Here is a 16,100-nt window from a genome sequence, read left to right as displayed (position 1 = left end):
TGCTTCACGGTTGGGATGGTGTTCTTGGGGTTGTACTCATCCTTCTTCTTCCTCCAAACACGGCGAGTGGAGTTCGTACCAAAAAGCTCTATTTTTGTCTCATCAGACCACATGACCTTCTCCCATTCCTCCTCTGGATCATCCAGGTGGTCATTGGCAAACTTCAGACGGGCCTGGACATGCTCTGGCTTGAGCAGGGGGACCTTGCGTGCGCTGCAGGATTTTAATCCATGATGGCGTAGTGTGTTACTAATGGTTTTCTTTGAGACTGTGGTCCCAGCTCTCTTCAGGTCATTGACCTGCCGTGTAGTTCTGGGCTGATCCCTCACCTTCCTCATGATCATTGATGCCCCACGAGGTGAGATCTTGCATGGTGCCCCAGACCGAGGGAGATCGACCGTCATCTTGAACTTCTTCCATTTTCTAATAATTGTGCCAACAGTTGTTGCCTTCTCACCAAGCTGCTTGCCTATTGTCCTGTAGCCCATTACACAGCTCTCTGGTCTTGGCCATTGTGGAGAGGTTGGAGTCTGTTTGATTGAGTGTGTGGACAGGTGTCTTTTATACAGGTAACAAGTTCAAACAGGTGCAGTTAATACAGGTAATGAGTGGAGAACAGGAGGGCTTCTTAAAGAAAAACTAACAGGTCTGTGAGAGCCGGAATTCTTACTGGTTGGTAGGTGATCAAATACTTATGTCATGCAATAAAATGCAAATTAATTATTTAAAAAGCATACAATGTGATTTTCTGGATTTTTGTTTTAGATTCCGTCTCTCACAGTTTCAGTGTACCTATGATAAAAATTACAGACCTCTACATGCTTTGTAAGTAGGAAAACCTTCAAAATCAGCAGTGTATCAAATACTTGTTCTCCCCACTGTATGTGCAACCTGTACCAGCAGCGTATCCTTTTTCTAACAGTGGCACTTCCTCTCTGTGGACTACAGCTTGCCGTGGTGGAGAGGCTTGTGTACTCCAATGAACCTGAGACCTATGCCGGCTGGGATTTTATATCCCTGGCAAGTTTAACTAAGCTGGACAGGTCAAAGGAGAGGAGGCAGACAAAGCAGACATTATGACTATTTGACAGAAATGGTGGCCATCTTGAAAATGGTGTCCATCCTGAATTTTTGAGTGGCACATACCAAAACATTTTTCCAAAAGAGTGTTCCTTGAAGAGTATTTCTGCCTAATTTTATGCTTGCCTCACCATTTGAACACTTGAAATAATTAATATTCGACAGGAACAGTGGCCATCTTTAAAAATGGCAGCCATCTTGAATTTTTGAGGGACAAGCATCTTTTTCTATTAACATGTCCTTTAGAGAGTATTTGTATAAAATGTTATGCTTGGATCACTGTTTGAATAATTGATATAATAAGCATTGAATAGCAATGGTGGCCATTTTGAATTTTTGAGTGGCCAACGCCTTTTTCCAAAATAGTGGCCCTTAGAGAGTATCTGTGCCAAATTTCATGCTTCTATACCAAAGTGAACGATTTTTTTACTAATCTGCTGCACTAGTCGGGAAGAAGTCCGCTGTGGAGCTCGCTTCAGTGCGGGCTCGGAAAAAGTGTGCATCGAGGGAGCAAATCGACCACAAAGGAGTCCTCATTCAGAAGGACCCTTCTAAAACCTAAAATGACAAATGGGACACAATACAGTTTCATGGATTTAAACAGACGTGTACGTGGCAGCCATTGTATTTTCACAAGACTGAAAGTGCATATAGTGTGCCATTTGGGACAGGGCCTGAGTAAGTGATGACAGAATTTTCATTCTTGGGTGAACTATCCCTTTAAATATACTGCTGGATCTTTGAAATTGTGGGCCTATTTTTCTGCAAAAAAAATCTAAACCTGATTGCCTCTGCTAGAAATCTTATATGGGCTTATAATATTTTATCGGGACAATGATCCAAAACAAACAACAAAATCAACACAAAAATTAAGGTTCTGCTATCCAGTCCCCTGACCCGAACCCTATAGAAAACTGAAGAGAAGAGAAACCAACATTGACCTGGAAATTTGAAGGTTCTGGAGAGATTCTTTATGGAAGAATGGTCTCTGAACTCATCAGGCTCGTGTTGGCAAAAGGAGGTTGCAAAAAGTATTGAATAAAAATGTGCCATTAATTGTGGCCAACATGTATTGGAGAAAAAAACATTTATTTCATAAAGAAATATTCTCCTCATTTTAAATTCTTTCACTTCAATAAAACGATAGATGATGAGATTTTGTGAATTTAAATAAAATATAAAAATAATTAATGCAGATTTATTTTCACAGGCTTCTTTGTTCATATTCACCAAGAGTGCCAATAATTATGACCAGGACTGTACACATACACACATTTATACTCAAGAATAAATGTTTATCTTAAAATATTACAATTTGTACTTTATTTTAATTGTTACCATTTACATTGCATTCAAATATATGTACATGTGACATTAGATTTTTTATTTTTATTTTTTTTTATTTGGAAAGTATACATGTATTTATAATTTTATTTATTTATGAGTAATTATTGTAATTAAGTTAAGAGTTATTCATATAATTTATCATTTTATCACATATAGTTTTACATCCTGTCAATGCAACCCAGCATAAACCCAACAAGAGATGGATAAGTCTGCCTGTTTGTTTATATGTTTGAGTATATATTTGTGTCAACAATGCAAGATGTTCTTTGTTTCTCAAAATTCTGACCTAAATTATATGGAAAATTTACTTATCATGCAAAATGTTTTTTGTGCTATGTCAGAAATGTTCAATTATGCTATGAAGCAGCTTGAGCTCTTGAGCTCATTTTGGGTTTTTTTGTGTGTGAGAAACACAGTGGTTCTCAACTGGTGTTGTGGCCAAATTTTTTTGCCATAGGGAAAATTACCTTTTTGTCAGGTCTATTCTAACAATCCTAAAAGGGAGGAGAAAACACAAGGTTTTGCTTCCAGTATTTTGACGCAAATTTACCTGTAATTTGGATGACTTGTGTGTAATAAACCACAAAAGAAACCCATGTTAAACACAGGTTCACTTGCAGGTCTGACATTCAAGAGATATTTAGAGATCAAACACTAAAAGTCAAAAAGTATGTTGGGTCACCCCTTGATGTTCATTGTAAAATCTGTATCCTGAAGCAAAACCTCTAAAACAGTTTAAACAGCAGTTCCTCTGTCAATGTCTCCTGCATGAGGGGCTTTGGTGGCCTCCAGATCTCCACTGCTCTGACAATCAGCTTTTACTGTTGTCTTCTCCTTTCCGTCACCACTAGACCTGAGACACACATAAAAAGTATCATGGCTTTAAGTGTGAGTACAGTGTGTAAAAGCAAAGCATCCGTGTGTCTATTCTTATGAACTCACTTCTTCTTAAAAAGCTTTTTGAAGGAGTTCCTAAATCCTTTTCCTTCTTTCCTACCAGGTTCACTCAAGGGGGTGTGGTCATAGTCATCAGACACACCCCTCAAATTGAGCTCCTCCCACACCAGCCTTCTAGGATCCTGAGGAACAAGCAGAATGAGCTTCCACACACACTTGCAGTTAAATAAAAGCATACTAATTCAAATAACATTTCATTTTAATTTATGGACAATTTTAGGGTTTTGTCGGGGTTGCCATGATGTTGCTTGCTAAGGTTTTTTTTTTTTTTACATATTTCTATTGCTTCGCTGTTGTGGGTGGTTACAACATAGATACAGGTTTTTACTATCATGGTACTTTTTAATGTTTTGACAGCTGACACCTTCATCTTGTTTTATTGTGTTAGTTTCGCAAAATCATCCGCTGAAGTCTATTTCAGATATTTGTACATGTGTCTACGGTTGTAGACGCTCAGTCAACTTGCTATCGAACTTGTTCACGGACCGGCTTTGACTGTTCCAATATGGCGGATGGCTTATGTATAGCGGCCCATAGAAACAGCTGCTAATGAGGAATCTATGTATGTACAGTATGTATATCTATGGTTGGCATGACGTTGTTTGCTAAGGTGTTCTGAAGGATTTTTAGTGGTAATTATGGGTTGCTAGTTACCACTAATTGTCAATTATACATGTGTGTGTTTGAGTGTTAATATGTAAATGTGTGTGAGTGTGTACCTTTTGATTTATTAGTCGTGGCTGCTCCTCTGTGTCAGTGTGTGTCTCGAATCTGTGCTTTGGACTGCTGGATCTCAGTCTTGATTTGCCACTTGACTGACGCTCCAGCCTCGGGTGGGCAGGATTTTTTGTCTGGTGGGTGTGGCTATCAATACTGTCCATTTGCAGGCCATTCAGTGATTTGCTCTTTCTCTGCACTGCCTGTAGAGGCTGTGGTCTCACAATATCTGCAGAGTCAGGTGACACACAGGCCCTGTTGGGCCTATAAACCACACCCCCAGCACTTCGCCCCCTATTGTGGGATTGTCGAGGTGGACTATTGGAAGGACTACAGTGCACAAAGGCAATATCAATGCTGGAGTCAGAGGAATGAGATGGGCTTGAGCAGCGGTAGTCTCCGGTTCCGTAGGGAAAGAGTGCAGTGAGGGCAGATCCTGCTCCTTCCGTCTCTGGGATGCTGCGCAGAGGAACTGAGACTGCTTTGTGGCGAGAGTCAGAGTCGGACAGGAAGGAGACAGGGGACGGGATTTCTGGATCATAGTGATAGGGCATCGCTTCATAGTCAGGGTAGCGTCTGTTACGTCGAGAGGGATCACTTACAAAGAAAGACAAATTGGAAATGTATAAGTGTGTTTCTTCAATTACAGGCTCTTTTTCTCATTATTTGAGATGTAATTGCATAACTAAAATTTAAATGTAATTGCAATTTTTTTTATCTCACAACTGACTTTATAACAAAAACTTTAAAAACAAAAAGTCAGAATTGCTAGTTTATATATTTTTGTCTATATCTTCTTGTGAGATTTAAACACAATTCGGAGAAAAAAGTCACAATTGCGAGAGAAAAAGTCCGAATTATGAGATTAAAAAGTCATAGTTACCTTTTTTTTAATTCATTGGTGAAAGTAAGCTTCCATACATACCCTACCATTCAAAAGTTTGGGATTGGTAAGATTATTTTGTTATTTTATGTTTTTTAAAGATAGTCAATGTCTCAAATTTGATCTCAAACACACTCTTCAGTTAGACTCTTGTTTAGTAGTTCACTAACTTTTGAAACAACATTGTTTATCAGGAGATTTATTTATTTATTATTTAATTATATATTATTAAATAATGATTTAATACAATACAATAGTTTATGTTCATTTTACTTTTATCTTATATTCATTAAAAAATCTAACCTTTTCATAAATGGCATTTGAAAAGTACCAAATGAATGAAGGCATGGTAAAAAAAAAAAAAAAATGGGTCTGAAGTTGAAGACACCCATAAATTCACAGAGAGATCACTTTGTAATATCTATTGGTTGGTGTGTCTATGTACTCACTTTTGTGCACTGTTACTGCTGTAATTTTTCTCATAGTCGACTTTATACAGCTGTCTCACTGTAGACCTGACATGAAAAAAAGAGCCAGTAAGTCTTATAACACAATAACACACATATTTGTTCTTTTGCACTTACCTGCTTAGCTCTTTTCGGGTGTGTGAGGGGCGCTCCTGTTGGTGAGTACACAGGTTGTGTGTGTGTTCACGCAGGGCATGACTGTGGTCATGCAGAAGCTCCTGGTTGTGCTGTAGTAAATGGCTATACTGGGTCATGAAAGATCGGAGTTGTTGCACAGACACAAGTAACAGGTAATAGTCCGGATGCTCTGACTCTGTCTGTTGCAGAAGACTCTGTAAAACACATGAAATACAAATGGACACATACATACAGCATGCATTTTCTTGATTGGACATTTTTTATGTAGCAATACTTGACCAAGGTGATTTCACAAATGTCACTTCATCAAACATGCACAACCTATAAACATAAAATGCTGTTAGTATGACAATAAAGACTGATTACCTGCAGGAGTGTATGGTATTCTGGGATACGTTGGACAGGCTGTAAAAGCAGAGAATGCAGCGATGGACGTGTCTCATCCCCTGTGATGTCACTCTGGATTCGAATGCATACAGCAAATCAGAAAGCAGCCATGTAGATTCATCTAAATTTTTGCCAGGTAAACTAAATGTGTTTCATGTGGTAACATCTAAATGTTCTGGTTTTAGTAAAAAAAAATAAAAAAAAATCAATGTTCTATTTTTTACAATATTTTTTTAAATTATTTTCTCATCTTTTAACATACAAAATCACATAGACAAACAATTAGCCATGCAACAGTAAGTGGAAATCAAAACAAAAGCAACAAAATAAATAAATAAAAAGGTAGACTGGTCAGTTATACAGCAGGTTGAATGACAAAAAAATTACACAAAACAAATAAATGAGACATACACAGGACAATGCGTATATATAAAAAATGATGTAAATATAGAGCCAATCTAAGATACATGATCTATATGTCGTAAAATACAGATTAATTTACAGCAATCCTTGGACTTTTTTTTACCAGTAATATAAAGCTGAAAGTCTACGACAGTTAGAAAACAGCAAATTGCAAAGCAAAAAATAAGATTTCAATGTTCTATTTTTATATATTATAACAATTTTTAAATTAATAAATATAAAAAAACATTAATTATTATATATTTATTCTCAATGATAAATATAATTTGATTAATGTAATAATTAAAATTAATATAATTGTATAAAATGTTAATATTATTTAACATGACTAAATCAACCCGACAGCTGGTAAAAATGAAATGAAACTGATTAAGGACATTCATAGAAACATAATGTAAATGCTATTTCTCTGACATAATAGTATTAAATCTGCCTCTACGTGCCTCAAATATCAGGATCTTTAAAAATATATAGTGTTAAGTCTCTTTAATTTTCTATAAAACTTGTGTATGTATACATACCTCCAGTAAGCAGCCTGATTTTGAAGAGGAAAACAGACTTACAACCGTCAAACATTCTGGCAAGTCACGTAGATACGATACATAATGGTCCAGAAAATCACTCTGCAAAACACACATTTGATATTACATAGTGGACTATAGGAGAAGGTAAATGTTGCTCATTTTCACTCATAATATTTTACTTCTTTGCTGGTGAGCCTTAAAAATACATCTCCCATGATGCCTTGCCAGTGGCTCTTAAGAACTCTCTCCTGGAGAAGGTGCAGGAGTTCCAGATGCTGCTGAATCAAGAAACGCAGAGAGGGAGGGAAAGGCCTGAGAGAGAGAAAAGAGAATAATAAAGCAGCATGATGTGCCTCAAAACACTGTTTTATATCAAATGTGTCAATACTAAAATCAACAACAGACGAGAGAAGAAAATATGTAGATGTTTATGTGTTGAGTACCAAAACCTGCTTTATACTCTCCTGTTTCATAATAGACATTATATTTAGAGTCTCTGTTAAGCACTGTTGTTGTCTAATTGCAGTTTGTGTGATGATCTGCATTGTTTCGTCGGGTGAATTCAGATGGCCACTTTTTGACTCTGAGATGATGCTATATGTGTGAGAGTGATACATAGTTACCGTTTATCTTTGACGTTGAGGTTCTCTGAGCCGTTAAAACTGATGTTGGCCTTTAACAGGAGTGAGAGATACGACACATACACTCTTTCAGACTCCAAAAGCTCCAGTGCTGCCGTCTGCCTCTGAGCTGAAAAAAGACATGATTTTAAAACTCTTTGTTCATTTTTCAGTTCTTTTCACTTCTATTCCACTGCATATCACTCACTTATAGCAGAGTTGTTTTGTTCTTTCAGATCTCGGCTGTTTTTTTTCTCCCTCCAAATTGGAGACTTTTTTTGACCGTCATGCTCAGGATAATAGTCTAAACAAACAAACACAACCTGTAGTCCTCTTATACACTATCATGCAATCATTTCCAGCTATAGCTCATGGTTGTTAGACACGTGTTTACAGTACAAAAAAATTCATTCATTAGACATCCAACTCTAAATTGTTATACTCACTCGGATTGGCTGACAGGCTACTGATGTAATGCTGAATGAGACTGAGTTCTGTTTGGCTGTTCGGAGAGGCGTGGCCATCCAATGACCCCTCCCCCCTTGAGCCTTTCCTGTGACTGTCAATGATCCAGCATGTTTATATATTTTGAAGCTTGCTAGATTGCTTTTAATTTAATGTTTAATATACTGTAGCATAAATTGTTAAAGAATATTAAGCAATTTAACAGACACTGTGTAAGACCTGTGTTGTGTGCTCTGCATGAGGTCCAGGTCCCTCTGTTGGTCTTTTTGGTTGCTCCGGACCTCAGAGAGCTGCGTTTGAACTGTACTTATGTCTTCCTGCACACACACACACACACACAAAATTTTAAAAAGACAATATAACCAAAATTTTAGCAACATTTTTAAATGAAAGTACAGAAAAAAAACATGTAATAGAATTTAAAATATATATATATTCTAGAAAAGCACTGCAATATATTTTGACTATTTTAATATCATTTAATTTATTTTATATATATATTAATTTAATTTGTACATAAAATACACTACCATTCAAAAGTTGGTACATTTTTGGTACAAAGGTCTGGTACATTTTTTAACGTTTTTTTAAGTCTTACCAAGGCTGCATTTATTTGACCAAAAATAGAGTAAAAACAGTTATTTTGTGAAATATTATTACAATTTAAAATAACTGGTTTCTATTTGAATATATTTTAAATTGTAATTTATTCCTGTGATGGCAAAATTGAGTTTTCAGCAGCCAATAGTACCACATGATACTTCAGAAATTATTCTAATATGCTGACTTGGCACTCAAAAAACATTTCTTATAATTATCAATGGTAAAAACAGTTGGGATGCTTAACACTTTTGTGAAAACAGTGAGACTACTTTCAGCTTTGATGAATAGAAAGTTCAGAAGTTTTTTCATCAACTTAATACATCCTTACTGAGTACAAGTGTTGTTGTTTTTTTTTGTTTTTTTTAAGAATCTTACTGACCCAAAATTTGAAAGGTAGTGTGCTTATCCACTTGTCTTAAGTCACATAATATGTGTGTTAGAACCTGTAATGTGTTAAGTGTGTTTCTGAGAGACAGGATCTTGTCATTCGTTTCTTGCTGATAGGTGGAGACCTTCTCCTCCAATCGGCTGTAGGTTTGCCGTAGGGTGGCAAAATCTTCGACCACGCTTCCAACTCCAGATTTTAGCTCCACCCACATTGCCTGCAACTGAAACAAGGAGTCAGAGGTCACCAGGACTGATAAGAGACAAAACCAGAGAAGACAGAAGGAAAAAAAGAGATGAAGGTTAAACAGGATTAGCATTAGGGAGAGTCAAACTAAATGTGGCCTGAGTTCAGTCACACTCTTCCTATTAGCGATTCATTGTCTCATTGACTTTTACTTTCTTAACAGCTGTAATCTGTGTGCATGTGATTAGAATTAGCATTTATTTAAACAATGTACTTAAAACAAGTGTGTAGTAAATTGAAAATGTATTTTTTCACAATTTCTTAATCTATTTAGAGTAAGAGAGAGAGAGCAATTTAATTACCTGAAGGTCTACAGCATCTATGTCATTACCTGTACCTGCAAGAACACACATACTTTCATACAGAAACATAAACTATCATACTGAAGCTGACATGCACCTATACAAGAGAAGCCATTATTTGAACTCTGAAGTGGACGTCATTGTTAATGATCAATTATTTATGTAAATAAAGAAGCATGATGGAAGATCTAAGCATTTCTTCCAATTTAAAAGAAAATATTGTTTACCCTCTATTTTGCCATTCTCCATGATCTGATGGTCTTCCAGGTCCAAATCCAGGATTGTTGTTTCAGATCCTGTGGTTTGGATCCTTCCTAGTCGAGTTTCTTTACTCAAACTAACAATTTTACAAGCTGATGAAATGTCACACTTCTATGTTTAGAAATGGTTAGAAATGACATGAGAGCTCTCTGACTCTGTGACTTTTGTCTTTCTATCACTTTTCTTTCTTTCTCACTCTCTCATCTGTCCCACCTATCTATTCCCCTCCTCTTTGAAACATGTGAGTCTGATGAAGTCGAAGACAAAAAGAGGCCTTGTTTTACAGTAAGTGGATGGATGAAGGGAGAGAGGGAGAAAGATAGAGACGGCTGTTAGCATTTTTATGGCTCAAAATCAGACGATTTAATTTCCTCTTCAACCTTTAAGACCAATTTTCCATTTTACAATGAACTCTGTATCAGCTCTGGAAAAGATCCGCTAGACACATGAGCAAAAACACCCACAAAATTATTGTCATAAACTCAGAAGTGAACATTGAGTCATACCAAATTAAATTAAGGTATAGCAATGAAAAAATAAAATAAACAAGTCATTCAGTTTCAAGTCTAATCAAATGCACTGGAGCTTCAGGTTAATTTAAAGCAGGATTAGAAGTGGCCTGCAGGGCGGTAGATCTCTAGGAGCAGGATTGAGCTTTCCTGATTCACAGTAAACACGTTCTCACTCCAGAGGACAGGAAATTGAGCTTCACGCTCTTACACAACTCCTGACTTCTCACCGCAGTCATGAGCTCAGCTGCTTGTGCATGCTCGTGTATTTTGGAGATGCACTCCACCAATGGCTTTACACAGAGAGTCACATTCCTTGCACAAAACAAAGTCATGATTCTTTCTGAAGTGCAGTGTGTAAGAACATGTGTTCTTGATCGTCAGTGGATGCTGCTGGAACTGAAGTCATTTCATCTGTATAACAGATTACATCAATGCCTCAGGATTGCTAGCTGTGGTTAATGCATCAATGTGTAACTCAGATCTCTCTCAGTAGTTTCACGGGCGTTAATTCTTAGAGATTTGCCTCAAGTTATCTTGAAAATATGCTCATATTGTACTATCTTACTATTTGATAATTCAGTGCTTCAAAATATCTTTTAAAGTTGTGCTTGATCCAGTGATTAAATTAAAAAAACTAAATCAATAAAGCACTTTTTGTCAAACAACTTGACATTTTATTGAGTGCCAAAGGGTTTCACTGTATTCATTTAAATGGTGTGTGAATCTGTGCATGTCACATGTTGACTTTGAGCTTCAGCCCCAGTGCTGCTTTGTTATGGAACATCCCAGTCCACAAAAGTCCTTGTGAATCTGTGAACTCCCCGTCACCTTCTAATCTGCAAAAAAATCATAAGTAACCTTTTTTTTTGCATATGTTTGCATATAAAATCAGGTTGTCATTGATTTTATATTGTTTCACCTGTTGTTGTGGAAGTTTCCAGTGTATTTTGTCCCATCAGGAAATCTGTAAGTTCCTTTGCCATGATACATGTTGTCTCTGAACAGGCCACTGTAAATTGCCCCTGATGGGTGTGTAAGAGTTCCTCTGCCATTCATCTGCTGGCCACAACAACAGCAACCAAGACTTAATTACTAAAATCACATTTTATTTCACTTTTATATTTTAATTTACATTTAATGAACTTTGCTGCATAATCCACTCAAAATAGAGATACAAGCATAAATAACAGTAGGCTATGAAAGGAGATCATATGACTTAAGTTCCAGTGTGTCACTGACTTTCAGTCCAGCACAGAGCTTTAGCGCACATGTGACTGCTTCACTTTATGAAATATTTTATTTTTTTAAATCATATCACACACACACACACACACACACACACACACACACACACACACACACACACACACACACACACACACACACACACACACACACACACACACACAGAGAGAGAGAGAGAGAGAGAGAGAGAGAGAGAGAGAGAGAGAGAGAGAGAGACCTTATCATTGGCCCATTCCCCAGTGTATGTAAGTCCAGAGGCTGATGTCTGTGTGCCAGACCCTTTCCTTATAACCACACCATCTGAAGTACGAGAGCACTCGCCCTCTAATCACAACACACAAACAGACATATTTTCCATGTGCTTAGTTAATTAAATCAATTATTATGGTGTCAAAAGCTGGCAGCTAACTCACCATATTTGTCTCCATTTGGAAAAATGTAAGCGATTTTAAGTGTTGTAGTCTCTGCAACAAAGAGTTGCAAAGTTCAATAAGACTTTTATATCTTGAAGTAACAGCAAAAAAAGAAAAAGAAAAAAACCCATAGTTTAAGTTGTTCAGCAAGTAACAAGCATTTATAATCAGAGCATTTATTACGGTATTATATATTATAAATATATTTACCAGACATGATGGTGTATTTAATTGGTTTTAGTAAAAGCTTTATTAAAAACTCTTGACACCTCCATAGCAACGACGCAACAACTCTGCTTCGTCTGATTGCTTTGAGTCGTGTGCTGTCTGTACAGCCCTCTAGAGGTGAACGCGCACATAACACGAGCGCGCCTGCCGACCCGGAAGTTATTCGTGCGTCCAACGTGTATACGGTGAGGCAGCTGCGTGTTAACGTGAGTAAAGTAATAATTATATATTTTCATCACTTCTGCTTTACAGATCCATAATTCATAATGACAACTTGATGAAAGGGCGCTTATTGCGAGATAGAAAGCACGTAAAGATGTTTTGAGTGGATGTTTTTGTTGAACGTATTTGATTTGCTGTTCTTTGCGAGTGATACCACTGTTATACGAACTGGTATGACCCCATTTTGCTAATTTTCAGAATGGAGCTTAAATTATAACTTTTTTTAAATGTGTTGCTCTGACATTTGATAGCTCAACTTTTCTGTTGACAGATTAAAGGGATAGTTCACCCAAAAAGGAAAATTCTGCCATCATTTACTCACCCTCAAGTTGTTCCAAACCTGTATGAGTTTCTTTCTTCTGCTGAACACAAAAATATATATCGAAGAATATTGGTAACCAAACAGTTGATGGACCCCATAGACTTCCATAGTATTTTTTTCGTGTTCGAAGGGTTCGTGTTTGGTTACCAATATTCTTCAAAATATCTTCTTTTGTGTTCAGCAGAAGAAAGAAACTCATACAGGTTTGGAACAACTTGAGGTTCAGTTTTGGAGAAGTTCAAAACTCCCTAAACTTACTTCAGAAATTTAAAAACTGTTTTCTCTTGTTTTCAGATCATGGGTAAGTCCAAACAGGTAGGAAGCCACAGAAGTAGCAAGAAGAAGCATATTGCCAAGACATGGAAGACCAAGCGCAGGACAAAGGACCTTGACCAGATCCATGCAGACATGACCCCTGGAAATGCTGCAAAGTTATTAAAGCAAGATGTAGATTATGATGTTACAGGCAGTGCCCAGAATTACTGTCTGCACTGCGCGTAAGTCACACCTCACCACCACTGAAAACAAAGCACGCTCACACCATAAAAATCAGTTTTTTATCTTAAATGTTTTTTTTCCTTCTTCCTGTTTTGCAGGAGATATTTTGTTGATTTGAAAACCATGAAAGAGCATTTCAAGACCAAAGTTCATAAAAAACGGTGAGCAGAGCCTCATCATCTTCCTCCTCTCATCCTTAAAATTGAATCTTTGGATCATATATAAAATACATTTACCTACATAACTCGAATAAAATGATGCTTGGGTTTCCCCATTTAGAATCAGAATGATGCTCATTCTAAAAGCTCCATAATGCATCCCTGGTTGTTTAGACTTCCTTCCTAATATATATACATATATAATTTTTTTTAAGACTGAAAAAGCTGAGGGAAGAGCCGTATACACAAGCTGAGGCAGAGCGGGCAGCAGGAATGGGCTCTTACATCCCACACAAAACCATAGAGGTTCACACACAGCAAGTCGAAGAGAATATGGACTGAAAAACGACTTCTACCCATCTATGGACTCTTCTGAGTAAAACCATTAGGTCTGGACTCAGACCAACAATTTAACCTTTTTCAGAGCTGAAATTAATTTATGATGATGGAAAAACTCCTACATTTAACCTCCTCTCTCTCTCTCTCTCCTTCTCTCTCTCTCTCTCACACACACACACACACACACACACACACTCACTCACACAATTTTCCCAGTGTCAGGTGTATTACAAGTTTAGAAGGAGTTAAAATAAGTTGATATATTTTATGAAAATTCATTCTCAGTAAATTTAGACTTTAATTTCGGAGAAGTCCTGGAACAGCTGACTACTTTCATACACTTTTGAAATTAAGTTTGCTTACAACAAGCAACCTTCTGGGACTGTAAGCCTCACAATATTTACTCTGTGTGAGTGTGTGTATATATACTAAATAAATGTGCTTCAAGAGAGCTGAAATAAAATTATAAATCCATTAATGTCTCCTCTTAAATGTTTGTTCGCCAATGTAATTTTTCACCTATAGCATATTATAGTTTATATTTGTCATGTGCCCTTCTTGAACAATGGCAGTTAAATGTATAATGTAAACCATAATCCATGCCAGCAAACTATAAATTATTTGTTAAAAACCTAATCTGTCATAGAAGAAACATGGAAATGTATTTATTAAAGAGTGGGACCCTCCATTATGGTTGGAATTGCCACAGTCATTTGTTCATTGTTTCTTAAATCTTAAAAATTAGGGATGCACCGATCCACATTTTTTCACTTCCGATCCGATACTATTCCGATACCAGAGCTGTGTTTGCTTTAATATTATTATTATCATTATTGTTTATTTTATATGATGCTGAAATAAACTTCTCTCAACAGGCAAGTATGATATGTATGTATGTATGTATCAAAAGGCAACTTGAAGTAAGTATAAGGTCAGAAAAGGAAGTTAGAAAAACAGGAAATCCTGTTAACAGGAAAAATCCCATTCTGAAAACAAATATGCAACTGTAAGGGTTTCAAATTGATTGTCATGTCAATATTTATTACATTCCCAAAATGCCAAATACTTGAGTCTTGAAATATAAAAAAAAGTGCAAGAGTAAACATCTTACACACACACTATCTGAAGGGTGATCCTCGCTCCGATGCGGTAACTCTCCCTCGATGAATGCTCGATCAACATCAGCACAGTAGCAGTTTTAACATTAAGTGACATGGCATCTGACGCACAGAAGCCAATGGCACATGTCACTATGCGTATTGGCACATCCGGTCTTCATTGGCATGTGCCAGTGGATAGTGGCATGTGTCACTAGGCTTGTTTGAGATGAGCAAAATCTGCGCAGAACCGATCACCGGTGATCAGCGCGAGATGCATGCCGGTTAGAAATGAGTCCGAGTGCGGTCCGCCAATGGGTCCGCCTTGCTCTGATGTCATGCTGACGTATGTCAAAAGTCTCTCGCGAGCGCAAGGCGCACGTGTCGGATTCTGCAGTCGAGCGCAGTTGCTCTCCACCGACTGCGCTGATCAAAAGCATGATGGGAACAGATGGGAAACGACTTGCTGACGACACAGCTTAATGCTCATTGGTTAAAACAACTGTGATGTATTGTTCTCTTTTAAAATGTTTGATTTTAAAACTCTAATATCATGTTTTATGTGTATATGTTATGTGTGAATATTCCCAAACTATCTGACAGTGCGATCTCTTTAGGTTATGCAATTACATTTTTATAAAAAAAAATTAAAAATAAAATAAAATAAAAAACACATATGTCTGTAAAGAAAAAAATATTGATAACCATGTATTTGGAATGGAATTAAATAACAAGTAGCCTACTTTGGGTGTCTTGTTCATTTCATTTATTTTCATATAAAAGCAACAGAACTTGAATTACATCCAGTTTATTAGCAACACTGTGCACGAGCGTGAATCCCGCGATATCCATCTTTGATCTCACAGGTGTCAGATCCACTACGAGAAGAGAGAACTGTCCGGCTTGCCTGCGCTTTTTTCACTCCCCCTCTCACTGCAGCCGCCTACTCTCGCATACATTTCAGGCGAGGCAAGGCGCATCTCAAACAAGCCTGCTGACATCGCGACACACTGACACTGACATGACACCTGACTGACACCGAGTCGCGGAACACACCGTGTTGCGACACCTCCAGTAGTGACTGACAGATTAATCGAACACCTATAGCCTACTGACGTAATTGTGGCACAAAATCCTAAATAAATAGCCTAATTTTGTGATATTTAAAATATCAATTAAACGAATTAAAGTGCATTAATATTTTTTCAAACGTGTTATTTGTGTCACGTCTGTATTTGATTGATATGTCACTGAATGTTTT

General features: G+C 37.1%; 3 protein-coding genes across 4 annotated transcripts; 1 reads left to right on the top strand and 2 right to left on the bottom strand.

Annotated features, from left to right (window-relative positions):
- Positions 1-2,837: 2,837 nt before the first annotated feature.
- On the bottom strand, positions 2,838-10,813 carry arhgef33 (Rho guanine nucleotide exchange factor (GEF) 33). Its single transcript, XM_082142221.1, has 15 exons — positions 9,772-10,813; positions 9,545-9,579; positions 9,055-9,219; positions 8,228-8,325; positions 7,990-8,102; positions 7,752-7,847; positions 7,547-7,673; positions 7,103-7,235; positions 6,921-7,022; positions 5,956-6,048; positions 5,569-5,783; positions 5,434-5,499; positions 4,104-4,698; positions 3,370-3,506; positions 2,838-3,280 (listed from the first exon to the last, which is right to left on the bottom strand). The coding sequence occupies exons 1-15, from the start codon at positions 9,791-9,793 to the stop codon at positions 3,163-3,165; spliced, it is 2,115 nt and encodes a 704-aa protein (XP_081998347.1). The 5' UTR covers positions 9,794-10,813; the 3' UTR covers positions 2,838-3,162.
- A 152-nt stretch (positions 10,814-10,965) lies between these two features.
- On the bottom strand, positions 10,966-12,319 carry morn2 (MORN repeat containing 2). 2 transcript variants are annotated; one of them, XM_082142222.1, is made up of 5 exons: positions 12,186-12,319; positions 11,976-12,026; positions 11,780-11,886; positions 11,237-11,376; positions 10,966-11,153 (listed from the first exon to the last, which is right to left on the bottom strand). In XM_082142222.1, the coding sequence occupies exons 1-5, from the start codon at positions 12,190-12,192 to the stop codon at positions 11,051-11,053; spliced, it is 408 nt and encodes a 135-aa protein (XP_081998348.1). In that variant the 5' UTR covers positions 12,193-12,319; the 3' UTR covers positions 10,966-11,050. The 2 variants fall into 2 exon arrangements, with proteins under 2 accessions (XP_081998348.1, XP_081998349.1); XM_082142223.1 differs by having other exon boundaries at positions 11,237-11,373; positions 12,186-12,317.
- Positions 12,320-12,348: 29 nt separating this feature from the next.
- Positions 12,349-14,216, top strand: znf593 (zinc finger protein 593). Its single transcript, XM_082142224.1, has 4 exons — positions 12,349-12,409; positions 13,042-13,244; positions 13,344-13,406; positions 13,619-14,216. The coding sequence occupies exons 2-4, from the start codon at positions 13,045-13,047 to the stop codon at positions 13,743-13,745; spliced, it is 390 nt and encodes a 129-aa protein (XP_081998350.1). The 5' UTR covers positions 12,349-12,409; positions 13,042-13,044; the 3' UTR covers positions 13,746-14,216.
- Positions 14,217-16,100: the final 1,884 nt, after the last annotated feature.

This window comes from Leuciscus leuciscus, assembly GCF_965113295.1.
Source record: "Leuciscus leuciscus genome assembly, chromosome: 17".
Lineage (NCBI taxonomy): Eukaryota > Metazoa > Chordata > Actinopteri > Cypriniformes > Leuciscidae > Leuciscus > Leuciscus leuciscus.
The sequence above is the reverse complement of the archived record's forward strand: the minus strand, read 5'-3'. Positions and strand labels throughout refer to the sequence as shown.

Excerpts from the sequence above, each read along its gene's own strand:
- arhgef33 (XM_082142221.1), bottom strand. The coding sequence starts at position 9,793 with ATGGAGAATGGCAAAATAGAGG. Across the intron at positions 7,023-7,102 it reads TAAGGCTCACCAGCAAAGAA|AGTGATTTTCTGGACCATTA; the intron begins GTAAAATATTAT and ends TGTGTTTTGCAG. Across the intron at positions 6,049-6,920 it reads AATCAGGCTGCTTACTGGAG|AGTGACATCACAGGGGATGA; the intron begins GTATGTATACAT and ends ATTCGAATCCAG.
- morn2 (XM_082142222.1), bottom strand. Across the intron at positions 11,377-11,779 it reads GGGAATGGGCCAATGATAAG|CAGATGAATGGCAGAGGAAC; the intron begins GTCTCTCTCTCT and ends TGTTGTGGCCAG. Across the intron at positions 11,154-11,236 it reads GGAAACTTCCACAACAACAG|ATTAGAAGGTGACGGGGAGT; the intron begins GTGAAACAATAT and ends ATTTTTTTGCAG.
- znf593 (XM_082142224.1), top strand. The coding sequence starts at position 13,045 with ATGGGTAAGTCCAAACAGGTAGGAAGCCACAGAAGTAGCAAGAAGAAG. Across the intron at positions 13,245-13,343 it reads AATTACTGTCTGCACTGCGC|GAGATATTTTGTTGATTTGA; the intron begins GTAAGTCACACC and ends CCTGTTTTGCAG. Across the intron at positions 13,407-13,618 it reads ACCAAAGTTCATAAAAAACG|ACTGAAAAAGCTGAGGGAAG; the intron begins GTGAGCAGAGCC and ends ATTTTTTTTAAG.